Raw genomic sequence first — 25718 nt, 5'->3', positions numbered from 1 at the left:
CAGGTTTGCAGGTTCAGATCCTGGACACAGACCTACACCTCTCTTCAACCATGCTGTGGTGGTGACGCACATGCAAAATAGAGGAAGATTGGAACAGATATTAGTTCAGCACTAATCTTCCTCAAGCAAAAAAAAGAAGATTGGCAACAGATGTTACTCAGAGCTTCCTCAGGAAAAAAAAATGTACACTGATAAACCCTAGAATAACCACTAACAAAATAACTCAAATAAATGTAATTTAAAAGTCTCTAATGGAATTAAGATGTTAACACTAGAAAGTATCTAATACAAAAGAACACAATTAAGACGGAATAGAGGAACAAAAAACACATGAGGCATGTAGAAAACAAAAAGCAAAATGGCAGATATAATTCCTACCATATCAATTATAACACTAAATGTGAATGGATTAAATAATCCAACCAAAAGGCAGAGACTGTCAGTTTGGATTTTTGTTGTTGTTGTTGTTAGAACAACTCAGCAAAATAAAATTCCGGTTTATTGTTGGACAACATTGTTTCACACACACATCAAACAGGCCAAAAAAATAAACAGCAACTTCATAGACAAAAAAAGGAAAAGAAGAAACCTTTTACCTTTGGCCTTTTTAGCCATCTCATACAAACCAACTACTTATAGTACAGCTAGTACATACACAAAAAAGTTACTGGAATGCTCGGAATAAGATTGTTTTTTTATTGTTGTTTTTGCTTTTTTTACAAGGTTTTTTTCTCCTTTGAGATTATAATGAACATGGTCACACCACAAGTAAAGTCAGAAGTAGGACAGAGGACACTCCGAAGGCTGGTTTGGTCATCCCAGATCATTAAAAATGGCTGACCCCTAACAATATGTACAAAAATATAAAACGTAAATAAAAAATACAAACAAATTTCCCTTTTTAAAGTACTTTTAAGAAAAAAAGCAGGGCCTTAGAAGTTTTGGTTCTTTTTTCCTCCCCTGTTGCAAATTCACGTTGTGGTTGTGGTTGGGTGGTGAAGAGCATGTATCACCTGCCGGTGGCACTGCCTGTGGTGGGCAGGCAGGCGGCCTCTCTACTCGAAGGTGACCACGTTTAGATTCTGAGACCGGAAGTGGAGGGTGAATAGGTCACGGAGGCCTTTTTTTTTTTTTAAGTTTAACTTTTCCTTTTTTGCTGTCTAGTCATCCTCATCGGTCTTCTGCTTCTTGGTGTCAACATCGCTGTCCTCGTCATCTTCAGCTAACCGTTGGCCCGTAGCTGCCTCAGCCTCCTCATCTTCATCTCCATCCTCTTCCTCACCATCACCTTCCTCCTCCTCCTCCTCTTCCTCCCCACCTTCTTCCTCCTCTTCATCTGCCTCATTGTCAGCCTCCTGCTCCCCATTTTCCTCCTTAGCATTCTCATTAGCAGGTGTGTCTCTTCCATTCTCTGCCTCCTCCACAACTTCCTTCTTCTCCTTTAAGTCCTTGGTGGTGATCTCGGAGCTGGTGTCCACGGCCACGTCTGACATGGTGGGGCACACCGGTGCAGCAGATTAAAAAGGAAGCGAGAGTTCGAGGACTCTGGCGACAAAGCTGCCAGAGTCAGCGGCGGCCGAGGCGTGTGGCGGAGGTGGCTGCGGTAAGCAGGTGCTGGGTACGGGAACAATGCAAAGATGGCTTTTCAGAGCAGCCAGTTGTCAGTTTGGATTTTTAAAAAACATTACCTACTGTATGTCTTCTGCAGGAGAAACACTTTAGATTCAAACAGGTTGAAGGTGAAATGACAAAAAAACATATACAAACAACAATAACAAAAGAACTGTGATGGCTATATTAATATCAGACAAAACAAAAAAGTGATTAGTGATAAAGAGGGGCATTTCATAATGCTAAAAAGAACAATCTATCAGGAACATATAATAATTATAAAAATATGTGCAGCTAACAACAGAGCCCCACAAAAACCTTAATTTTACAAAATTCAGAGAAAAATAAACAATTTAACAATAGAAGGAGTCTTCGATATCCCATGTTCAATTATAGCATATTCAATTATAGCATTTTCAATGCTATAAACCAACTACATGCAACAGTCATCTATGGAACAATCCACCCAACAGGATCAGAATACACATTCTTCTAAAGCACACATGGTGCATTCTTCAAGGTAAACTATATGCTGGCCATAAAACAAACCTCAATAAATTTTTAAAGACTGGACTCACACAAGGTATCTCCTCTGACCACAATGCAATTAAATTAGAAATCAATAACAAAAATCACGAATACATGAAAATTAAACAGCACATGCCTAAATAAGCAATGGGTCAAAGAAGAAGTCACAAGGCAAATTAGAAACTACTTTGAGATGAATGAAAACAAAAACACAACATAACAAAACTTATGGGATGCATCTAAAGCAGTACTCAGAAGGAAACTTATAGCTGTAAACACCAATATTATAAAAGAATAAAGATCTCAAATCAATAACCTAAACTTCTACTTTAAGAAACTAGAAAAAGAAGAGCAAACTAAACTCAAACTTAGCAAAAGGAAGAAAATAGTAAACACTAGACTGAAAAAAATAAAATAGAGAAAATCAACTAAACCAAAAGTTGTTTATCTGAAAAGATCGACAAAACTAACAAACATTTAGCTAGACTAGCCAAGAAAAAAGAGAGAAGGCACAAATTACTGAAGTCAGGAAGGACATAAGGGACTTTGCTACCAACCTTACAGAATTTTTTTTAAATATCTATTTTAAGGGAATACTATGAACAACTGTATACTGACAAATTAGATGACTTCAATGAAATGGTCAGATTCTTAGGAACACAAATTAGCAGAACATATTCAAGAAGACAGAGAAAATCTGCATAGACCTAAAAAGTAAAGAAAGCAAATTAGTAATTTCCAAACTTCCCACAAAAAAAAAGTCCAGGCCTTGATGATTTCACGGGTGAATTCCACCAAACATTCAAAAAAGAATTAATACCATTCTTTCACAAACTCTTCCAAAAGACAGAATAGGAAGGAATACATCCCAACTAATTCTATAAGGCCACTATTACCCTAATGCCAAAACCAGACAAAGATATTACAAGAAAAAAACAAAACTACAGACCAATATTCATTATGAATATAGATACAAAAATTCTCAATAAAATATAGGCATACCTCATTTCATTATGTCTCACTTTATTGTGCTTCACAGATAGTGCTTTTTTTACAAGAGGCTCCAGCAGCAAAAAGATTGCAACCCACTGAAGCCTCAAATAATGGTTAGCATTTTTTAGCAATAAAGCATTTTTTAATTAAGGTGTGCACATTGTTTTTTTTTAGACATAATGCTATTACACAATTAATAGACTACAGTATGGTGTAAACATAAGTTTTAGGTGCATGAAGAAGCCAAAAACTTTGTGACTTGCTTTATTGTGATGTGTGCTTTATTGCGGTGGTCTGAAACTGAACCCACAATATCTCTGAGATATGCCTGTACTAGAAAACTAAATCCAGCAACATATAAAAAGGAATATAGGGGCTGGCCCCGTGGTTGAGTGGTTAAGTTCACGCGCTCCGCTGCAGGTGGCCCAGTGTTTTGATGGTTCGAATCCTGGGCGCGGACATGACACAGCTCATCAAACCACACTGAGGCAGCATCCCACATGCCACAACTAGAAGGACCCACAACAAAGAATATACAACTATGTACCGGGAGGCTTTGGGGAGAAAAAGGAAAAAAAATAAAATCTTAAAAAAAAAAAAACTACATCTACACCATGACCAAGTGGGATTTACCCAAAGAACTCAAGGTTGATTTAAAATCCAAAAGTAACTAATGCAATACACCATATTATCACAATAAAGGACAAAAAAATGATCAGCTCAACATAAGCAGAAAAAGTATTTGACAAAATCGTCAACTTAAAAAATAAAATAGCCATTATTTTATCAGCGAAATGGGTTTATTTGGGAATAGCAGAGATATCACATTTTGGGACAAGCAAGCTATAGGAAAGGCCAGAGGTAAGTCCAACAAGAAAAGGAGAGGAATATCATTGTATAGAGAAAATGGAGGAAATTGGGAAGGGTTGCTTTGAATGAAAGTCTGTTGGAGGAAAGCAAGAGTTCAAGGGTGACAAGAGGTTCTCATTGGTTTAGTTGCTGGGGTAGTCGATTTCCTCCAGGAGATGCAATCTATATCTTTCCTACTGAGGCCTGTAATTTATGATTCTTTCCTGTTGAGGATTCTTCACATTGAGATCTATAATTGACAACGCTTCCTGTAATTGACCTCAAGTAGTACTGCATGGGAGCTACCCCTTCTGGCCTTCTGACTCCGTTTTAAATGAGGTTTTCTTTTATTAATTTTCACAAAATCCAACACCCTTTCATGATAAGAACACTTAAAAAACTAGAATTACAGAGAGTTTTATCGATCTGTTAAAGGGCATCTACAAAAACCCCACAGTTAACATGTACTTAATGGTAAAAGAGTAAATGTTTTCCCCCTCAGATCAGGAACAAGACAAGGATATCTGCTCTCACCACTTCTGTTCAACACTGTAATGGTGGGTCTAGCCAGAGTAATTAGGCAAGAAAAAGAAATAAAAGGCATGTAGATTGAAAAGAAAGAAGTAAAACTCTCTCTATTCACAGATGATATGATCTTATACATAGAAAATCCTAAGGCAACCACTAAAGAAATATTAACATTAATAAGCAAGTTCAGTAAGATTGCAGGATATAAGACCAATATAAAAAATTGTATTTTCCTATACTTGAAATTGTGAAAATGAAATTAAGAAAATAATTCCATTTATAATAGCATCACAAAGAATAGAAATGCAAAGCTTGTATATGGAAAACTACAAAACATTGTTGAAAGAAATTAAATAAAACCTAAATAAATGAAAAGATATTCCATACTCATGAATCAGAAGACAATACTGTTAAGATGGCTATACTCACCAAATTGGTCTACACGTTAAACACAATTTCTATCAAAATCCCAGTTCACTTTTTATAGAAATTGAAAATTGACCCTCAAACTCCTAGGGAAAAGCAAAGGATCCAGAATAGGCAAAATAATCTTTAAAAAGAACTAAGTTTGGGACTCCACTTCCTGATTTCAAAACTTACTACAATGCTATAGAAATCAAGAAGATGTGGGACTGACATAAAGAAAGACATATAGATCAATGGAATAGAATTGAGAGTCCGAATAAACCACAACACTTGTGGTCAATTGATTTCTGACAACAGCGTCAAAACAATTTAATGGGGAAATAATGGTCTTTTCAACAAATGGTGCTGGGACAATTGGATAGCCACATAAGAAAGAATGAAGTTAGATCTCTGCCTCACACTAGACACAAAAATTAACTCAAAATGAATCATAGACCTAAATGTAAGAGCTAAAACTATAAAAATCTCAGAAGAAAATATAGGAGTAAATGTTCATAATGTTGGATTAGGCAAAAATTTCTTGGATACAACATCAAAAGCACAAGTGACAAAAGAAAAAAATAGACAAACTAGACTACCTCAAAATTTAAAACTTTTGTGCTATAACTGATACTATTAAGAAAGAGAAAAGATAACTCACATAATGGGAGAAAATATTTGCAAATTAAATATCTGATATGGGCTCGTATCTAGAATATATAAAGAATGTTTATAACTCAATAATAAAAAGATCAATAAGCCAATTAACAAATAGGCAAAATATATGAATAGGTATCTCTCTAATGAAGATATACAAGTGGCCAATAACCACACAAAATGATGCTCACCATTGTTAGTCATTAGGGAAACGCAAAACAAAACCACAACTAGAGACCATTTCACACCCCCTAGTATAGCTGTAATCAAAAAGACAATAGTAAGTGCTGGAGATCATGTGGAAAAATAGGACCCTCACACATTGCTAGGGGGTTGTAAAATGGTACAGCCACTGTGGAATAGTTTTGCAGTTCCTCAAAAGATTGTAACATGGAGTTACCAAATAACTCAGCAATTCCACTATTAGGTATATACCCAAGAGAAATGAAAACATCTCTAGGATTCTCTTAACCTTTGCCTCATGGCTGTTATTTCAAGATCACAAGACAGCTGCTTCAATTCTTGGCATCACTCCCATGGACAAAGCAGGTAAATGTAAAAGAACAAAGTTCAAAACATCTTACCAGTTGGGTCTGCCACTTTTTATAAGAAAAGCAAAAGCTCTCCCAGAAATGTCTGCTTGCTCATTAGGTAGAGTATGTGTCATATGGTCACCCTTGGTTGAAGGTGACTATAGGAAACAGGTCTGTGGATTTGGATGGGAGCAACCACCCAGCATCGTCTGCCACCATAACTTATTTATTTAGTGATTTAACACTGCCTAGCACAGATTACTTCCCCATTGAATCTTACAAATTTGCATGTAGTTAGGCTTCGCTGAAGACTGGAATAGGGTTTTAGAGATCATTTAGTCCAACTCTCCTCACCTCAATATGGGCAAGACATCATTCAGATCCTGCTTGAACAATTTCATGAAGCACTATCTCACCAGGTCGTCCATTTTGGCCGTGGAATGCTACCAATTATCAAAAGCTCCTCTTCATCTAAGCCATATTTAATCCCTGTGGGTTCATTTTTTTAAAGTATTAGTAGTTACACAGTCATATTAATTAAGAAAGCACTATCTCATTTAAATCCTAGAATAGCTATATAACGACAAAACAGACATTATTAATTTCATCTAGCCAATTGGGAATCTCAGACTCAACAAATTTAGGTGACTTTAATCCAGATTATCTATTGAGCAATGATGATACTAGGGCAATTCTTTTTCCATGGGCTCTTCACATATTTAAAGGAAGGGTTCTTAAGACGGGGTTCACGAATAATCCATGAGTCAGCTTTGGATTGTCGCTTGAGCTCTTAAAATTGTATTCAATATTAGATATGTGATTTCTTTTTTTTGTAGAGAGGAGCCTTAGCCGCCATCAGATTCTAAAATAATCTGTGACACCCCCACATACACACACATAGTTAGGAACCATTGATTTAAAGATGACTATGAAGCACTTTGTCTTCCCCAGAGTTTTTATCTCCCAAGACAAAACATCTCCAGTTTCTCCAGTCATGCCTCTTGATTTCCCCTACAATATCCTTCAGACACGTTCTTCCTGCTCTTCCCCATCTTAGCAAATGGTAGTCACCTGAAAGTCATGTTTGATTCTTCATCATACCTCATCCTCATTTCTAATCCAACACAAGAGCTGCTAATTTTCCTTTTCAATGTATGTGAATCCACACATGTTTCTTCATCTCCACTGCCATGATGATTTCCAGCCTGAGGTAATGCAGTCTCCTAATTGCCCCCTTCCCCTTCCAAGCCCACCCTTCTTTCAGTCATTCTTCATATGGGAGCCAAGAGTAGTCCTTCTAAAATGTAAAGTAGATCATGTTACTCCCTTGCTTGAAACCCTCAGTGGCTTCCTATGACACTCAGAAAAAAAATCCAACCTCCTACCCATGGTCCTTAAGACCTTGAGTAATCTCACCCAAGCCTTCCTCTCTGATGCTGCTTCACTATCTCCCTCACCTCATTCACTGCAGTACAGTGACAACAGCCTGCTTCCAGTCCCCAGTACATGTTAAATTGTTTCCCATTTCAGGACCATTGCACTCTCCCAGAATGTTCTTTACGCTGTTCCTCCCCATCCTTCAGTCTTCAGTTTAAATATTATTTCCTCAGAGATACTATCTCTGACAATCTTTCTAAATTAGGACCTAGTCACCCCTCCCTATTGATCACAGCTCCTTCATGAGTTGTCAGTTAACTAGTTGGCTTGTGTACGTGTTTATTCCATTTTCTCCTTTAGGCTGTAAGTTCCATGAGGGTAGCTTCCATATTTGTCGTTTACTGTTGTATTTCCAGTGGCTAGTACAGTGCTTACTACATGATAAATACTCAAAAACTTCATTGAATGAATGAATACCTGGTTTCAAGTCCTCTCACCACCCTGGACATATTCCATTGTGTAATATACCTCTTAAAATGTGGTCCCCAAAACTAAACTCAAACTTCCAGTTGAGACCTAATCCTTCCAGAGAGGTCTAGGCATGCCATGTTTATCTAATTCTTCTCTCCTTTCTGATATCAAAATAGCCTACTTCATGGATCTCCCCAAGAAGATGGTCTAACAAGCTCTGTCAGCTGTGTATCTCTGCCATTTGTACATGTGACCATTCATGGACTCGGTATGTCCCAAAGGCACCAGGAGTTCTCAGTACCCAGGGATTTCCCTGGACACAACAGAGTCAGCTTATTTTCTGAGTGGCAGGGTAAGTTTAAAAGATGTTCTACAATTCAGATACACAAACACACTAGAGCTGGAAGAGGTTGCTGAGAAATCGACTTCCCGTCTTTGCTTTGTTAAATAAGGAACACACAAAATCAAACCTACCTGCTGAAATGATTACCATCTCCATACTTACCAACAATGATGTGGTGGACGGCCAAGAGCATTAATCACCTGAAAATACCGAATCAGAGACCTTTCATATTAACATTCAAATTCTTAACTGCCCTCAGCCTGATTTCTTTTAAGCAAAGGCCCACAGGCCTTACACATTTCATGGTTATTTTCTCTAGTTATATAGCCTTTTTTTTTTCCTAGTCTCATTTTTGTTCCCCTCTCCCCTTCCATTCTTTCCCTTCAAATGGACAGAACCTGGTTCCTATCACCTAGAGATGAATTAACCTTTCCAAATATCCTGACACTGCCTTCCTAGAAAAGTTCCCTGGAGCTCTGTAGCCGCTGGAGAAGAGAGGCAGCTTGGCTTTGACTTTAACATACATTTTGAAATACCTTTTGCAGGACGGGTAGAAATAAGGAACTAATAACAAAGCGCTTCTAAAATTACCGGTAAATCTGAAGCATTCCGCCGGATGCGTGGCCTTTGAGAGTCTTTAATTCATCAATTAAGAGATCAAAGATCTTGTTCAAGATACCATTACATTTCTTTTGTTCTTTTTGTGCAATCATATTAAAATTGATAGCATTCCTAAAATCAAAAGGTTCCAAAGCTAAAAATAAAAACAGACGTAATGACACCCTAACATTCATCATTTTCTAAAGGCAAGGCTGTGATTGGTCCTTAACTATCCTGGGATACAAATGCTGGGACAAACCATTCCACAGTGATGATGTCAAAGGAGGAACTTGAAGCTTCCACACTCCTAAAGCAGCTACTATGCATTTAGGTCACAGCCAGGCCCTTCTGCATAAGGAAGGAGATAGAGAGGTCCTGGATACTCACCAAAGCCAAACCCAAGAGCAAATAATTTCAGTAATATACAGTGGAGGTCCTTGAGTGGCTGCTGATGGCCTTTATCACGTACACAGGATGAGTCTTCCTGATACCACTAAAAAAAAAACAAAACAATGGCATAGCCCAAGAATCAGATGGAAGTGTTCCTTAAATTACCACAGTCCTTAATCCTTTGTCTCCAAGAGTCAATTATTTTGATTGTATTTTGTCTGAATATTCTTGATCATCTAAAAGAGAGGCTAATAAACTATTTCTATGAAAGGTGAGATAATAAATATTTTAGGCCTTGTGGGCTACTCAGTCTCTTTTGCAACTACTCAACTCCATCATTGTACCATGAAAGCAGCCATAGACAACATGTCAATGAATGGGTGTGGCTGTGATCCAATAAATCTTTACAAAAACAGGCATTGGGCCAGATTTGCCTGCAAACGGTAATTTTCCCACCTCTGCTCTAAAACGTGGTCATAACCATAACCCACATTTGGGGAGCTTAGCCTCCATGATATGAATGCTGGGCACTTTGCAGGAGAGTTCTTATTATGGCCTCAGGATAGAAAAATAGAATTGGCCTGATAGGAAAAAAGGGTCATGGAGCCACAAGCGCTACTTTCACATGGTTTTCTCTTCAAAAAGTACATTTTATTCTCCAAATTAGATTTTTTGGCAACATTGTTTCTTTTAAAGAACATTAGATTTCACATTGCATCCCAGTTATTTATTACCTGCGTTTGGGTCTTAACAAATATGATTTTGCTATTCTCTGTCATCAATGGAACAAGCACATGTGGTTTTGATTGACAAAATTGTGATAAAATTCACTGCATCCTTAAAAAAAAGTGATTGAAAAGTTTTCAGCCTGTTGCAGAGAATGTAGGGGGGGGAACAAGAGGATTGAATTTCAACAAAAGACATGCCAGATTTTTTTCCTGCACTTATTATTCAACATTCTCCCACTACGCAGTATCTAATTAGATACTGGAGCAATCCAGGAGTCATGTGTTTCTCTTTAAACTTTTGGCAAAGTCCATCACACTATGGTTAACAGTGGGTACACTTAGGTTCCCCTCCAGGGGCCGGGACTGGGTGACATCACATACTCTGTCACAAACAATGGAATAAATAAATGCGCATGCTCTGAGACATGCAAAACACAGTCACTTTGGTTTTCCCTCTTTTCATTTACTTCAAATCTACGTTCATTTGATTGCTTGAAAACCCTCCTTTGTCTCTCAACTTTTTTCAGAAACAGGTATCCCTTACTGTTCTTGCCTCCAGAAAAATCACAATTCAATTTAAAAAAAAATCTCATGGGTCACATAATAGTTTTGTCTGCATTGTCAAGCTCTGTTGGAATTGCTTTCTTGATTAACAAGACTGAAAAAAATACAGTTCATTCACTGAGCACACCATGACAAGTCACAACATAACCTATTTGCACCTATAAATAGATCACCAACTGGGCAAGAAAGGAGAGAATGGACACAATGTAAACAACTTGCCCTTCAAACCTGTCTGGCATTTGGTTGTTTCCCTCATCAACTGATATCCATATCTTAGAACCACCATCCCATCTTCATGCTATACCCTTCCTGATATAGACGTAGAGCAGAAGGAAATTATATAACTCATCAGCTACTAGTGAAACGGGGATGCCAAAAATACGTAGACATAGTCAGACCTTTTTAACTTGGAAAAATGCGTTGTTTGTGAATGGGGAATAAATATCCTGAAACTCACTTCCATATATTTGTTTTCCTTCTACTGGGCTACATTCCAAAGAAGTCATAGTACTTCCATGTTTTTCTCTAAAATATGAAAAACTTTTTGCTGAACAGGTTTTATAAATGGTTTTCTTCACAGTGACAGATGCTCCACATAATTGCTTTCAAATGAATTTACCAATATTCAGAATTCCTTGGCAAGGTAATTCCTGATTTAAGACGTACTTTGAAGAGTCATTCTCATCAGATGATCCTCACCTACTAGTGAAAGGAAATAAGCACTTCTTAAAGAATATACACTTTACGATACAATCTGCTTGGTAACAATTGCCCCAGTTATTGTACTACTGACCAAATGCTTGACATAAGCACGATGCATTCTAAACTTTCTTTTTAATGAGTTCTTATAAAATATTCCTCTGAGGGTTGAAGATACCAATAAATTGTAGAACCTAGGCCTTTCACTGGGTCATCATTTATATACAAAATATCATGGTAAATTATGATTCTGTAATGTACAGGAATTCTGATATTACACATTTTTGCTTACCCAAACCAGCAGGTCAGACATCTCATTTATCTGGCTTACTGAAAAGCCCCAGAAAAATGGCTAAACCTGTAGGATTCCCAAAATACACCATACCAAACTGACCAACAGTTCTACTGCTAGCTAATCAGTTCTCCACTTCTCTTGCCTTTCAGTGAGTCCCTATACATTTTTTTCTCTCTTTTGTTCTAGGTCTCTATTTTGTGTTATTCCATACCACCTCCAAGGCAGAAATGTGGGCTTTGGGCATCTAAGAAAAACATGAATAATCTCAAAACTATATGAAGTGAATTCAACTCAAAGAAAGTGATAGATATGGTGAGGATCTGAACCATTTTGATCACTTCCAACACAAAAGACTATGTCAATTTGAGCATTTAGTCAGGGCCTGATTCAAAGCAAAAATACAACAAAAAATGATCTCAGCAGGGCTTTTAATCTCTGATCAAATAAGCAATAATCTCCATATCCCATTTTTAAAGGGGTCCAAATATGCATGTAATGATTTTTTTTATAAATTACCAATATTTTGAAAAGAAATTCATTACATTAAAAACAATTAAAAATTCATATTGAGGGAGCTTCCTTTTGTTCAGAGTTCTGACCTGTCAATGGAACTATAAATTTATTATTTTAAAATGTGTCCTTATATGGAAGCTTCTCAACTGCTTTTAATTGTTTTCATTTTCCTTCTCTGCATCTTTTCTAGCACCATTACATTTTTATTTAATTACAGCAGAGTAACATGGGATGCAGATACATTATGGTCTTAAAAAAGATATATTCTTATTTGCTAGAAACTATAATACCTCCTATACACAAATCTGCACAAAAACTCAAGTTGTTTCCTGTCACCATTCTCAGCAACAGCAATGGATGCTGTTTTTCCCGTCGGCTCCTGTAATAACTGGCAAGAGTTAAGATGGAGAAAGTTTCCTTTCTCCTTCTCATTAACCATTAGCAATGGAAGTCAGAGAGTGCTGCCAATTAGTGTTTTGTTTAAGCTATTATTTTGGTCAGCTTTGAAAATTATATTAAAAAATATATTTAGTAATAAACGCATTTGAAAGAGCATCATTACCATTTCTAGAATTAAAGTCTGGATATATAACTTCCAAAACGCTGACAAAAATAGAAGCAAAGAATGTTCATGATACAAAAGACAGGAAACAGCAAAAATACATTATAAAAAAGAAGCTCTGAAAGCAACAAGAGTAATGTGGATTAACCTACTAAATATAATAATAAATATAAATGAGTTAAACATCTCTATTAAAGGACAAAAATTCTTAGATTGGATTTTAAAAACAACAAAACTTGCCTAGGCACTTATAAAGTGATATGGAAAGCTGAAAAGTAAAGGATGGATAAAGATGTAACAGACTAATATAAATCAAAAGAAAGTGATAGTTCCTATATTAATAAGAGCAAAAATCAAGAAAAGCATTAAATAAATAAATAGGGTATTATTATATTGATGAAAAGTACAATATATAATGAAGCTACAACAATCACTAACTTTTATACATGGAATAGCATTGCCCTGAATTTTTTTAAAAAATCTAAAAGAAGTAAAGGAAAAGTAAAAATACAAGAAATATCAGAGAGTAAATCTGACAGATTAGTCAAAATATAAATAGTAACTCACATGATTACCCCCACATAAAGCAAACATTCTAATACCCACAGAATATTAATTTTATTTTACCATGTATTACCTACAAGGAAATACTGACTAAACTTCAAATAGTAAAAATTATACAGGCATTATAGTCCATTATCTGTCCACAATGTAAGAAACCTTTAAGCTTAAACAAAACAAAAACCTTCAAAACTTTAACACTTTTTAGGGCCTCCTTATTAAAAAGCACTCACATATTATTTAGGAAATAATAACAATGATATCACTACTACAGCAACACTTATAGGACGTACCTAAAGCTATGCCCAGAGGCAAATTAATAGCCTTAATTGTTAGCTTATTAAACAGTAAAGAATCAAAATAAATTAACTAAAATATTCAAATCCAAATGTTTTCATATATGTATACATATTTAATATATATAGCATACTGCTAAAGAAGCCCATTACAACCAACTCTGTACTCACAGAGGATATGCTTGATGGTCAGCTCCTATTTACTGTTTGTGAGTAGGGAAAGGAAAGACCTACCAGTAATGCACCAACTGATATGCCTGGAGAAAACTAACAAGAAAAACTGAACAGAAAGAAATACACAACTGCAGCCAACATAAGCTTGTACTAGATACAAATACTGAACAACCCAGATTGGGAGTTTCCAAACCTGATCCATACAGACTAGTGGTGTCAAAGATTGATACTTATTTTTAAAAGTAGGATTCCTGGATCTTGTCCCCAAACCCCCAAATCAGATCTCCAGGGGTAGGGCATAGGGGTCTGTACTTTTAGTAAAGCCTTCTGCTGAGTTTAAGGCACATTCTCTTTGAGGAACCACGAGACACAAGATCTTAATTTTTAAATATCAGGCAACGAGGAAAAGTTACTAAACACATAAAGATTATCAGCAAATTCAAAGAGGGCAAACAACTGAGAAGTCAGAGAAAATAGACCTAATGTTAACGCAGGAAACAGTAGAGAATGTTTAACTTACAGTCTCAATGGGATTAAAGAGGTTATTTCACCATTGGGACAAGAATAGAATAGAAAGAAAGGAAGAAGAGGCGAGGGAGAGAAGAAACTACCTGAGAACAACAATGAATTCTTCAAAATTTAGAGAAAAAAAAGGGATGGGGGTGTTTAACAAAAGCAGTGAAGAGCAGAATAGAAACCACTGAAAACTGAATGAGCAAATCAGAAGGCTAGAAAGAATTCTCCATGTAAGAAGAGTTTTTCAAAGAGCAAGTGGAGAGAATGGAGGATTGTGATGGCTTTATAATGCATCTGTTTGGCTAGGCTGAGCTACACGTCCCAGAATTCCGTTTCTTGTATGTACATACATACTATTTATGCACCACTGTACTAAGTAATTATCCACCTAATCCTCACAACCATCTTACGAGATTGATTCTATAAGCTATGCACATTTTATAGGTGAGGACGCTGAGGCACAAAGTGGCTTGCTCAAGGCCACACAGCCAATAAGTGTTGGAGCTGGGTTTGAAACCCACTGGTTGCAGGGTCCACCCTTTTAATCACTACAAATAGCAGACAGCAATTATATCAGAAAAATTAATCATTGTCTAAATAATTTTTGCTAACGTGCTTCTAAAATTTCATGTATTTAGCAAGTCTACTGTATTTATTTTTTCCAATTCATTAGTTAATTTCTATTACTCCAATGTAATTAATATAATTGTTCTTTTACTTTTTTTAATGTATTATTTTCCCAAATGAAAAAATTCACTGTCCTAAAAAATTCAAACTACAAAGAAATGAAGAAAATGAAAGTACACCATGATTCCTGCTTCTGTTAACAGTCTGTTGTACATAATTCCAGGCATCTTTCATGCATACTCCTACAGGGAAGACAGAGAAAAACGGTATGAGAGAATTACACAAGAGGCTTCAGTTGAGTGATGGTTATATAGGTGTTTATTTAATTATTATTTATACTTTCCATATATAATATTCCTTTGTAAGAATAAAATAATTTAATTGACAAATATGCAAGCTGCCTTTCACCACAAATGGCATATTTGTTAATATATTCACCAACTTTGTTAAACTTTCTAACAGCAATCAGATATAAAAGTACATCTAGCTACTGTCCAGTTCCCAAGATAACCCTCAGAAATTTTAACTATGTGCTATGGAAGTTGCTTGAACAAAAAGTAAAGAACACTTGCATTCCAAACTGGCAACTACAACTCCATGACTTTATGTACTCTCAGGAACAAGCAAGACAACATATTCTTTCCTGGGACATTTTAATGAAAGTACTATTAAATATAGTCATGATAAGATTACAGTTACTCTCTACTCAAACACTATATCTTCCAATTATCCTGCTTATTTAAAAACAAAAACAGCAATAAAAACAAGATATGACAGGCACAAGTCTGAGAACCTTCACAAATATTAGCTCATGTGATCTTTATGCCAAATGATTGTGGTGGGAATTTTTATTCCCATTTTACAGATAAGGAAATTGTGGCTCAGGAAAGTTAAATAATATGCCCAGGTCACATGACCACTAGGTGACAGACCCTGTTTCCAACCCAGGCTCTTGCCTACAAGTCCAGTTCTCCTTCTGGTATGTCATTGAACACATTGGTTTTCCTTGTGGCAAGCAAGAGAAACCAACCATAGCTGATGAAAAAAGAAAAAGAATAGTAGGTAATGTACAGAACTCCCAGAAAGGCTAGAGAGCTAGATTTGGGTCAACACAAAAAGACTCCCAAAATCACACCTCACACCAATGGAGAGTGGACACTACTCCTGTTACTGCTGAGCACTTGAGAACACAAGCAGGAACACAGGATGCTCTCATTGATGCAGCACCATTGCTGTCCCAGGAACGTGATCTTTCTGCAGCCACTGCCCCTACAAGGGAGACCACCTTGAGGGTGTGCCTTCTCTGTGACTCTAGGGCAGTTGTCCCTGGAGTCTAGATTATGTGCTTGCACTTTAGCTGCAAGAGAGCCAAAGCAAGTAGAAAAGCAAATGACTGGCATTTTAAGCTTTTCCAGCAAGAGGTAGGTACTACCACCACCAGGCTCATAAGATGAGGGAGAACCCAAAACATGGGAAGGAGTTTCAGATACTGAGTGACCAAAATAATGACAATTGTTCGCTGAAAGACCACCCTTTGACTGCTCCACATCAACATACATTTTTCTTGTATGCTTGCTTTCCCTCAAAAGAGTTCTTGCCTAACATAATACAACCGTCCTTATCTAAAAGCACACCTTCTCTCCTCCAATGGTAGACAACCCAAAGACCTTTAAGTTAATACATCCAGCTTTAAGTCCAAGATCTTCTCTAGTACTGTCACTTTTTAATATTCTTCAATCTATAGACTAAACCGTGTAGCAAACAATCACTAACAAATACAATTTAAGGGAGTAGAGAAAAGGAAGAGGAAAGCAGAAGAAAATCTGTTAAGGTATATAAACATATATGAGACATGGCAGGTAAGGAAATATGAGCAGATGCTACACTAATCTGCAAATGGACACTGCTATTCTTGGTAGACTTGACTTCCCTCCTTCACTCCCCCTTCCAGGTTCAATTTCATCCTGCTCCTCAGCTGACCAGGTTTCTTTACCCAATGTGATGACCTAAACCTGCATTCCTGAGGGATTTGAGATATTGATATAGTCTTTCATTAAATTTTATCATTGGAGCTATACAAGAAGGCACCCCCAAGCATCCCCTGGTTTTTATACTCCTTCTTGCTACTATTATATAGCAGTAACCTTATTGACAGGAAAAAATCTCCCATGCCAACCCTCAACACTCTTTTTTACATTTTTGTCAAATGGCACTAGAAGTCAGAAATGACTAGATGGGCTGGCTCAGCTTCAATTCAAGGGAATAACTGCTGCTCCTCTGATGGATGCCATCTTCCTTTGAGTACTAAGTCTCTAAAGCAGCAGATCCCAGAGTTTCTGAGATGAGAAATGTTCCAGATATGGTTGATATGAATTCACCATTCCAACCATTTCTTCATTTTAATTACTCAATTCCAGAATTGTGGCTATAGGTGGTTTTCTTGAACTCAATTATTCCTGAAATGACTCCTGATTCCTTCTTCTCCCTCCTTCCAATGATTTTATCAGCACCTAATTACCTATATTAAAGGTCTTTCTGCCTAAAATACCTGGAGTGATTTTTGTTTCCTGCACTAAACTCTAAATGATACAGGAAGTAAAACTTTTGTGAATGTGCTATTAGCTGTACCTAGGAGAGGTACCATTCCCTTTTCCTCCTTCTTGGTGCTCAAACTTATATGTTCTAGATATGACAGACACAATCACATTTTGACCACTAGTTCAAAGCATACATTGCATCCCATAGGACAGCACCTCAACTTCACAAGATAGTCTCTGATTTGAAGCAATAACAGAGTCTTCAATAGACCATTCCACCATTCTAGGTGATTGCATGAATTGGAGAAAATGGCAGATTGTCCTTTATCATCCCTTCCTACCTTCTTCTTTCTATATGCTTTCCTAAACTTCAAAGGCTGGAAAGCCAAAACTTACACTTCACAGACTCGACTACAGCTTCTGGGAGATTGCATGAATCTCATGGGCTACATCCATTGCCTTACCCCTTTCGATGTAAAGTGAGTTCATGTTCAGGAACTATGTGGTGTGGGACACAAGAATGGAAAATAAAGTCTTTAGTGAATCTAAGGATGATAGGGCTGGCTAAAATATGTCAGAAAATGAAAGCAAATTAAAATTAAAATTACTTTTCTCCATAATGATACAGTCTAATATAATTAGGTGTCTGACTAATCTCTACTGAGTATGGTACCATATTAGAGGCTGCAGATAGCAGGCTGAGTATTCAGAAATGACAGTTGTTAAGTCAACCTTGAAGAGATGAAGTTTGTGAGTTGTGGCTAGGCTGCTCCTGAGCATATTTTTAAAACTAAAACAGTCCCTGTTGAACCAGTGGTAACTAAGCTTCCATTTTTTCTTTCATCCTTAATCGGTTGGTCCTAGAAACCTCCTCTATGGGTGAGCTCACATAAGAATGAGCTGAGAGAAACCTACTTGAGCTAGATCTCATATATACTACCTCCACTTGAAACTGTCTTGAAGTTTAGCACACCAAAATATATGGCTAGGTGAATCACATAACATGCGTCAGGGGCACCTCAGGTTGAATAGTTATCTGGTACGCCATGGTTAAACATTTAGTCTCTATAAGGGCCTTAAAGCAAGTTGAGAGCTATTTCTCAATAAACTAGTGACTTGACTAAGAAAGCACAGCTTTAATCCCAAACTCTAGGGGCTTTTGCTATGCTTCTTCAGCTGAGACTTAATGTAGTCTTCATCCAGCAACCCAGTTTGTCAAGACACTTTCAGTAATGGGCAAGAAAGTACGCTCTGGCTGTCAGGGAAACCTCTCAGGAAAAAGAATGCAGGTGCTGGCAGTTGTAAGTTTTTTTGAAGCGGTGAGGTGGGTGGGGGTAAAAGTGAAAGGATATGGGTGAGACTCTGACAGCATCTGCTACACCTAGTAAGCGGCTTCAAGCAGTAAAGCCAAATGTGGCATATATTGCCTTCGAAGTTAAAAGAGACCCACTTATCTCTGTGTCTCTTAATGTTAGAAGATGCAAACTTCAGTAGATACCCTGAAATTTTCCAAACTGGACCTTCTATATGCTTCAGTGAGCAACTCAGGCCTTATTTTTTCACGGGTATTACTCCCATTTTCTGGCATGCACGTATCTAGAATGTCTGCTGCTTCATGTTTTCTAGATCATATCAGCATGAAGTTATTAATTTAATGGCCTAGCTTGATGCCCTTTGGGATAAGGAGATGTTCAAGTTCCCTAGAGATTAAATTAAGGCTCAAGGTCAGAAAGTTTACATAACTCTGAGGCAAAGTGGCAAAAGTATATTGCTTTCCATGCCAAGCGTAATGCTATTGGTGTTCTAAGATACACTCAGACAGAGAAAAAAGATTTGCAAGATCAATATTTAAAGCTATGTTCATTTGCTTCAGTAAAGACACCACATCTGGAACACTTGATTTAACTGAAGTTACCACTTTTTAAGCTTGTGATAATGATAATCCACCAGCATTCTCCAAGACCTATTGCACCACTAGTTATGTCAGGAAATGATAAGCCTCAACGTCCCTGCCTATTTCAAGTGGTTTATGATGACACTTATCTCTATAGTTCCCCAGGGATGTGGTATTACTCTTCATTTACTCTCTTCTTGAGATGAATTCCAGCGGTTTTGTTTGGTCCTTTCTAATATATCATAAGCTATTATGGCGTTCTTCCTTTGCTAACAATACACATTCCAATGATAAATTCATGAATTAAAGAAATAATTGAGGGGTGCAGTCAGGGTCCCACTGGGCCTACAGTGAGGCAGATTTGAATCAAATCTCTATCATCTGAATAAAACCCATATTCTTACAGAAAAACCACATTGCGTTCTGGGTCCTCAGGACTTAGTGTTAGCTCAGAGCTAATGTCCAATACTTTCTGAAAGTTCTAAATATTTCCCTTTCCTCCAAGTGCCCAGTGACCCTGATGAATGGCTCAGGTCCCTTTGAAGAGGATAAGAAGATTTATATACACTAATTGAGACGTTATTGTAGATTTCTCCCTCTGAAGGGTATCTGACCTCCTCTTCATTTAAAGAATTCTGAAACTCTAAACATATAGATTTGGGACTTTAAGAGATTAAGACTATTGTGGTGGTTGAAGTTAGACCTCAGTTCATCAGGTATGCAGGTTTTCTCAGTTATTTACTATACCACACTATATACAATATTTACTATATGCTACACTATACTATACTATTAAGAATCCAGAATCTGTAGTAAGTGTATCCATATCAATTAATTCAGCCAAATTTATAATTACAGTCCTCCTTTCTCCCTTGATCTTGTACTTTTAGAATCCATTTACGCACATATTATCAGAGTTTTTGCAAATAAAAGCAAAATCTTGCAGTTCCAACTCTGTAACTGGTATTCCAGGGCATAAGATCTGTCTTTAGATATAAGGCTGGGGATGGTGTATGATGTTGAGAATGGGCCATAAGGAGAATTAGATTCCCTTTGCAAGTAGGTCATTCCAGAGTTTTCAAGCAAGACAGGGCAAGAAGGCTGCTTCAGCCCACAGCTCCAGCCTCATGGGGCTGGGAGCTCATTATAGTCTGAATCATTCGAATTCTTCCCTATATCCCCACCTTAATTCTGAAGTTTCACTGTTTCTCCATCAACACACTTTCACCAGGAAGTGAGTTCAACTGATTTGGTAATTCAACAACCTTAGGGGTTGGGGGAGGGGTCAATTGTCATTTACTTTGAATTTCCTCAGCTCTGTGGCTGCAAGAGAGAACATATTATTTTGGTTTGCAAGAGAAAGTCCCTTTCTAGAGCTAAGAATTTACAACTTTGAGTTTATTATTCTTTTTCTATAAACTGACTAGCAACATTGGAAGCTGCCAGTCCTAGTATTACTTATCAATTAACATCCTGAGTCACAAGTAATAGAAAGGTATGTTCGTTTATTTAAGCAAAACGGATACTTACCAAAAGAATATTGTCTAGCTCACAGAATTGTCATGAAAGCTGAAGATACAAGTTCAGAGCTACAAAGCTAGGTGTAACGCCTAGAACTCCAGCAGAGTTGGTCTAGTGAGGATATTACTCATGCTCCTGCTGAGCACTGGACAATGCAGCCCTGCTGCAGACACTCCCATCAGTGGACTGGATACCCACACAGATGCCAGCACTCCCCAGGAACTTACTCTTTCTACAACTGTCACAAAGAAACATTTGAGGTAACCTTAGGGTTACCTCAAGTCTGAATCAGGGGCCTCCTATGGGTAGAACCTGTTATACATGCCTGTATTCTCATAATAAGGAAGATTTGGAACTTTTCAGTTTTTATAGTGGAAGGCAGGATGCCACCAAGACTCAAAACATTGCAGAATTCTCTCAACATAGAAAAGGCATTTAGATAACATTTATCAAACACCAACTATATTGGATAGAATCAAGTGGAAACAGAAATTTTTTAAAAAGCAGTATTGTAGAATTGAAGATGATGCATAATACTTTGTGCATAAAATTAACAAAGATTTAAAAAATTAAAACACCCAATACTGATAAGATGAGGGGAAATGGCATTCTTATACCCTATACTAGTGGGAGTGGAAGTTTCCTGGAGAGCAGTAAGGCAGCATATACCTCAAAGCCTTTCTATTCCTTCTTTTGTGCCTGTTTGTAGTTTCCAAAAATTTTATAATAAATAGTAGTTTCTAACCAGAGAAAATAAAGTCTTATTAAAATATTTAAGTAACATTACCAAGCTTTCAGGCAAAACACTGCTCACATTCTACATTTTCTTTTGGAGAAAACTACCAAATACTATTTTTTTCTTTTTTTCCCTCTATTCATATATTTGGTCTGAAAGTATTTATTGAGCATCTGTGTGTCTACTTTATATCAGCAGCCAGCAGTTGTGAAAATTATATTTACATTATTTTCTTGTCCACATTTTTTAATTGATGTAGAAACCAGCATACAAGTTGATGTCTTCAAGCTCTCCAGTTGAACTTGAGTTGGCATCTCAAGTCGTAAATGATCTTAAATATACTCCAATGGCTCTGCTACAAATTAATGTGATAATGGGCACTGAAATTTCACATGACATAGATCCCCCAAGTATTAGGAGCTCAAGACTCAAAGATCTATACATTTCTAAAGTTCCAAGTTCATTGTAAATTCACAGCAAATGCTACCTAAGGCATATCTGATAACAGATCTAGAGCTCCTAAACTATTGTTCACAGACAATATGAAAGTTCAATTGTAATGTAAATACTGTATTTTAATGGAGGCTGATTTTACTTTAAACCACAGCATTCCAAGTGTTTGGTTTACTGGGTGTCCAGCACTGATAGAAGGACCAAATCTTGAAGAGTTATGTAAGGAATGTCAAGAGTGCTCCTGGCCCATCTGGGGCTTCAATTTTTTTTTTTTTTTTTTGCAAAATTGTTGAGTTCTTGATATTGCTTTTGTTATTTGAAATTCTTTTTGGACAATCCAAAATTTAGCAATAATTTCAAGGAGGCTTCCTGGCATGTGTTCTAGATTCGTCTCCACATTAAACTGATAAACCAGGAGATTTATTTCCTCAAAAGGTCAAAATCATCATTACCTTCTTCTTGCCTTTTGGAGGAAAAGAGCTTTATCCTTCTATGTGATTTATTCTTTTCATGGGCATCCATTCAACACTGAGCTATTGTTTCAGAACAGGGAAAATGTATTCCTTTTACAGGTTTATTCCTTCAACTGGCATTTGTTTAAGTAGGTTCCACTGCACAAACACAAAAAGCCCTAATACATGCAGACTAGGTCGGCCTCATGCCATCAGATGTCACCGCTGACGGGTGATGGCACTTATATAGATTTACACAACAAAAACTACATTAAAAATGTTAAGGTGGTGAGACAAAGACACAAAGGCCTAGAAATTCACAGCTCAGGATTTAAACATACTATATCTAAGAGGAATAGAGTGCATTAGGGTAATGGGAAGGTGACAGCATTCCTATTATACCTACAGTGCTAGACACTTAATCCTTAACTGAATTTCCTTGTGGTGCTTGCTTTGTCTCATTCTTGGGGGCTTATGTTTTTTAATGACATTATTGTTGTGTAAATGTTCTTGTTTTATAAAGTAATTTCGGGTTGATTATCATCTGTTTATGCAATTAGTGTAATTACACCTAATTACAGAGTAGAAACAACATATATAATTAGTTTATTAGAGGTATAACTGTGATATGTAATGATTTAAAAATCCTCATGAAACTTTGTTAACAGATATTCCATGAATGTGAAAGCAAAATATTTAGATGCCAGCTCTCTTACATTATATATCTATATATGTTTTTTTAATAGGCTCAGTAATAATTAAACTTACTGCCTGTCAAAATTAGTGTTAAAAATCATAGAGCCATACTAGAGAGAATACAAATATGAAAACTGTGCTTAGAAAATTAGAAACATTCTCTGGTGTTTTCTTTAAGGTTTGGTTTTGTAAATCTCTCTTCAGTTAAGACTTCTTACCTATAGAGCGTCACCCTCAGGTGAATTTTGACAGTAAAGTTATAAACTCAGTAAAGAGATTTATATATAACACCATGACATACAATACCCACATGTGTTATGTGACATTCCTAACAAACTAGTAATATTGCCTCCTTCACTCTCATGTTTGATTTCTCCATTTGATTCTGAACCAAAAAGGAACTAAAATATGATAAACTAAAAATGCTTTGATATTAGAAAAACAAAGAAACAGATCACAAAATGCGAAAGATGATGCACGCTTCCAAAATCAGCCAAGAGTCTTGTGAGGAGTTGAAAATAGTTGCTGAAAGATAACTGAACAAAAACTGAACATAAACTGAACTCATACACAAGAAAAGCATATTAATGTGGGTTATCCCCATTTATTTCTTTATTACATTTCTATCTCTGTTATTGGTCACTTAAGAAAACATTATTTAACCATTCCTTCCCTCCTCAAAATATTGAAACTAAAAAATGCAATATAAATAAACTGAATGCAAAGATTGCTGCTTTTGAATTATGCGGTCCATTCTCCCATGCGGATAGAAACCATAAAATATCCTCAATTATTGCTTACTGCTGAGACAAGGATTAGAGGGTCTAATTTACACCACTGGAAATTTTAAGCAATAGTATCAGAAAAACAACACTTTAAATATTAGCAGCACATAACTGTGAAAATACTACTCTTCTCCTTTTGGATATATAGTAACTTTATGAACGGTGAGTTCCATCTTTATCAGAAGGCAAGTATTCTCAGTATTTGGTCTACAAACAAACATATTAAAATGGACACTTGGCTTTAATTATTATTGAAGCAAACTATCAACTTAAGTTTTTAGTCTTTCAGCCAAGATACCCTTCTTTGAGAATCCTCTAAGCATATTCAACACCTGAATTTCTTAATTAATGGAACAAAAAATTTCTTAAAAATTCAAGGTAAAAAGGGTTTGGGGTTTTTTTTACTTAACATCAGCAGGAATTATCACTAATCTGAAAAAAGGAGGCAAATATTTTCATTTGTTTCTTGACTCCTCTGTCAAAAAAATCTTGACTCAGAAAATTCAGTTGTTGACATATATAAAAATTATAGCACACCTCTGTATATGATATTAAGGTACACATTTCAGAGGTTAAGGACCATGACTCTCATTCCCCCATGGCACCATGAACAATGCCTTGCATAAAGGAGCTACCCAGTATAGAGTTACTGAAGGAAAAAAATGAGTGAATGAAGAGAAAATCAAAATATACAACTAATTTTTCCACAGAATAAACAAACTGACGATAGGCTTTTTCCTCTTTTGGTTCCTCCCTACTCTTCCTTTTAGAAGGACTTACTAAGTTGGTATAAAAAAAGTCAAACACTCAGACTTTCCTCTCCTTAAATACATTTAATTGTGTAATACAAAGTGATATTCTAACAGTGTCTGGAATAAAATAATCATCAGGAATGTTAGTCCATGAAGGTTCAGAAGGAGATACAGATTCCCTGAAAAAGTCTGAAACCCATCAAAGAAAACATCTTTACACAACCACAGTGACTCAAGAAAAACTGAGTGCCTGTCCTGGCAATGCCTGGCAAACAAAAGGCGCTTAATAATTATTCATTTTCTCCCACCCCTTCTGGCTTCAGAGTGAGAGGCAGAGCCCACGTTTTGGGAAGAGGCTCCCTGGGTGAGAATAATGCATCCTACAAGGGAGCCTCTCCACCTGCTCTCGGGGGCCCTCCTCCACTGTTTGCTATTTCCCTCTGTGCCCGAGGGGCCTACTGCAGTAGACTGGCTGGGAAACACGAAGAGTCTGTGTCTGCCATTACAGGGACACAGCGATGGGAGATGGACCTGGAAAGGAGGGAAGAATGTGACTACTAGGCAGCTAGACCCACACATACTTGTTTTTAGTTTCCTGCTACACCCATAAATGTTTTAAAATGTATTAAACAATCAACTTGCATTTGGCATTAATCTGTAAAAGCTGATACAGACCAAACAAAAAGACAGCTTTCTTACCCATCTGGACTTCAGAATCTGAGGACAAAGTTAGTAGACTAAGGAATGGGTCATACAAGACCAGCTCTGTTTTCTTCACCTTGGAAGTTCTATCCCACCGTCGTGCCTGGCCCAGCAAACAAGGCGCTTCCCTTCCATCCCTGTGGCCTAGACGTGAACTCTACTGTGCAGATAAGGAAGCCTACGAATGCACGCTTTGCAGACAAAAGTAATACAGCCAATAAGTTTGCTGACTTGTTTCAGCTGTGCCCAGCTTCTGGGGAGGTTGAGTACCCTACCTTAAAATTTGCAAAAGGCCTAAGCCAGATGGGGTGGAATTCACAGACAGTACTGACAGCCAAATGATTAAGCAGAAGCATCCACAACTTCCAGC

The 25718-nt window shown here is 36.9% G+C and overlaps 1 protein-coding gene across 10 annotated transcripts in view; it reads right to left on the bottom strand.

Moving 5' to 3' along the window:
• Positions 1–449: 449 nt before the first annotated feature.
• Positions 450–25718, bottom strand: part of LOC124251199 (prothymosin alpha-like) — a 269250-nt gene continuing 243981 nt past the window's right edge. For 6 of the 10 annotated variants that reach the window (XR_006891689.1, XR_006891695.1, XR_006891691.1 and 3 more), the window contains 3 exons: positions 9283–9388; positions 6459–9027; positions 1601–1614 (listed from right to left, as the gene is read on the bottom strand). Coding sequence is in view for 1 of the 10 variants with exons in the window: in XM_046683767.1 (XP_046539723.1) it covers positions 1161–1493 (333 nt within the window). In the remaining 9 variants the exon portion in view is untranslated. Of the gene's footprint in view, positions 1615–6458; positions 9028–9282; positions 9389–25718 lie in introns of those variants that run through there. The other 4 variants (XR_006891694.1, XR_006891701.1, XR_006891696.1 and 1 more) reach the window with 3 other exon arrangements.

Source organism: Equus quagga, chromosome 13 (genome assembly GCF_021613505.1).
Source record: "Equus quagga isolate Etosha38 chromosome 13, UCLA_HA_Equagga_1.0, whole genome shotgun sequence".
Classification (NCBI taxonomy): Eukaryota; Metazoa; Chordata; class Mammalia; order Perissodactyla; family Equidae; genus Equus; species Equus quagga.
Note: the sequence above shows the minus strand (reverse complement) of the source record. Positions and strands in the feature narration are given on the sequence as shown.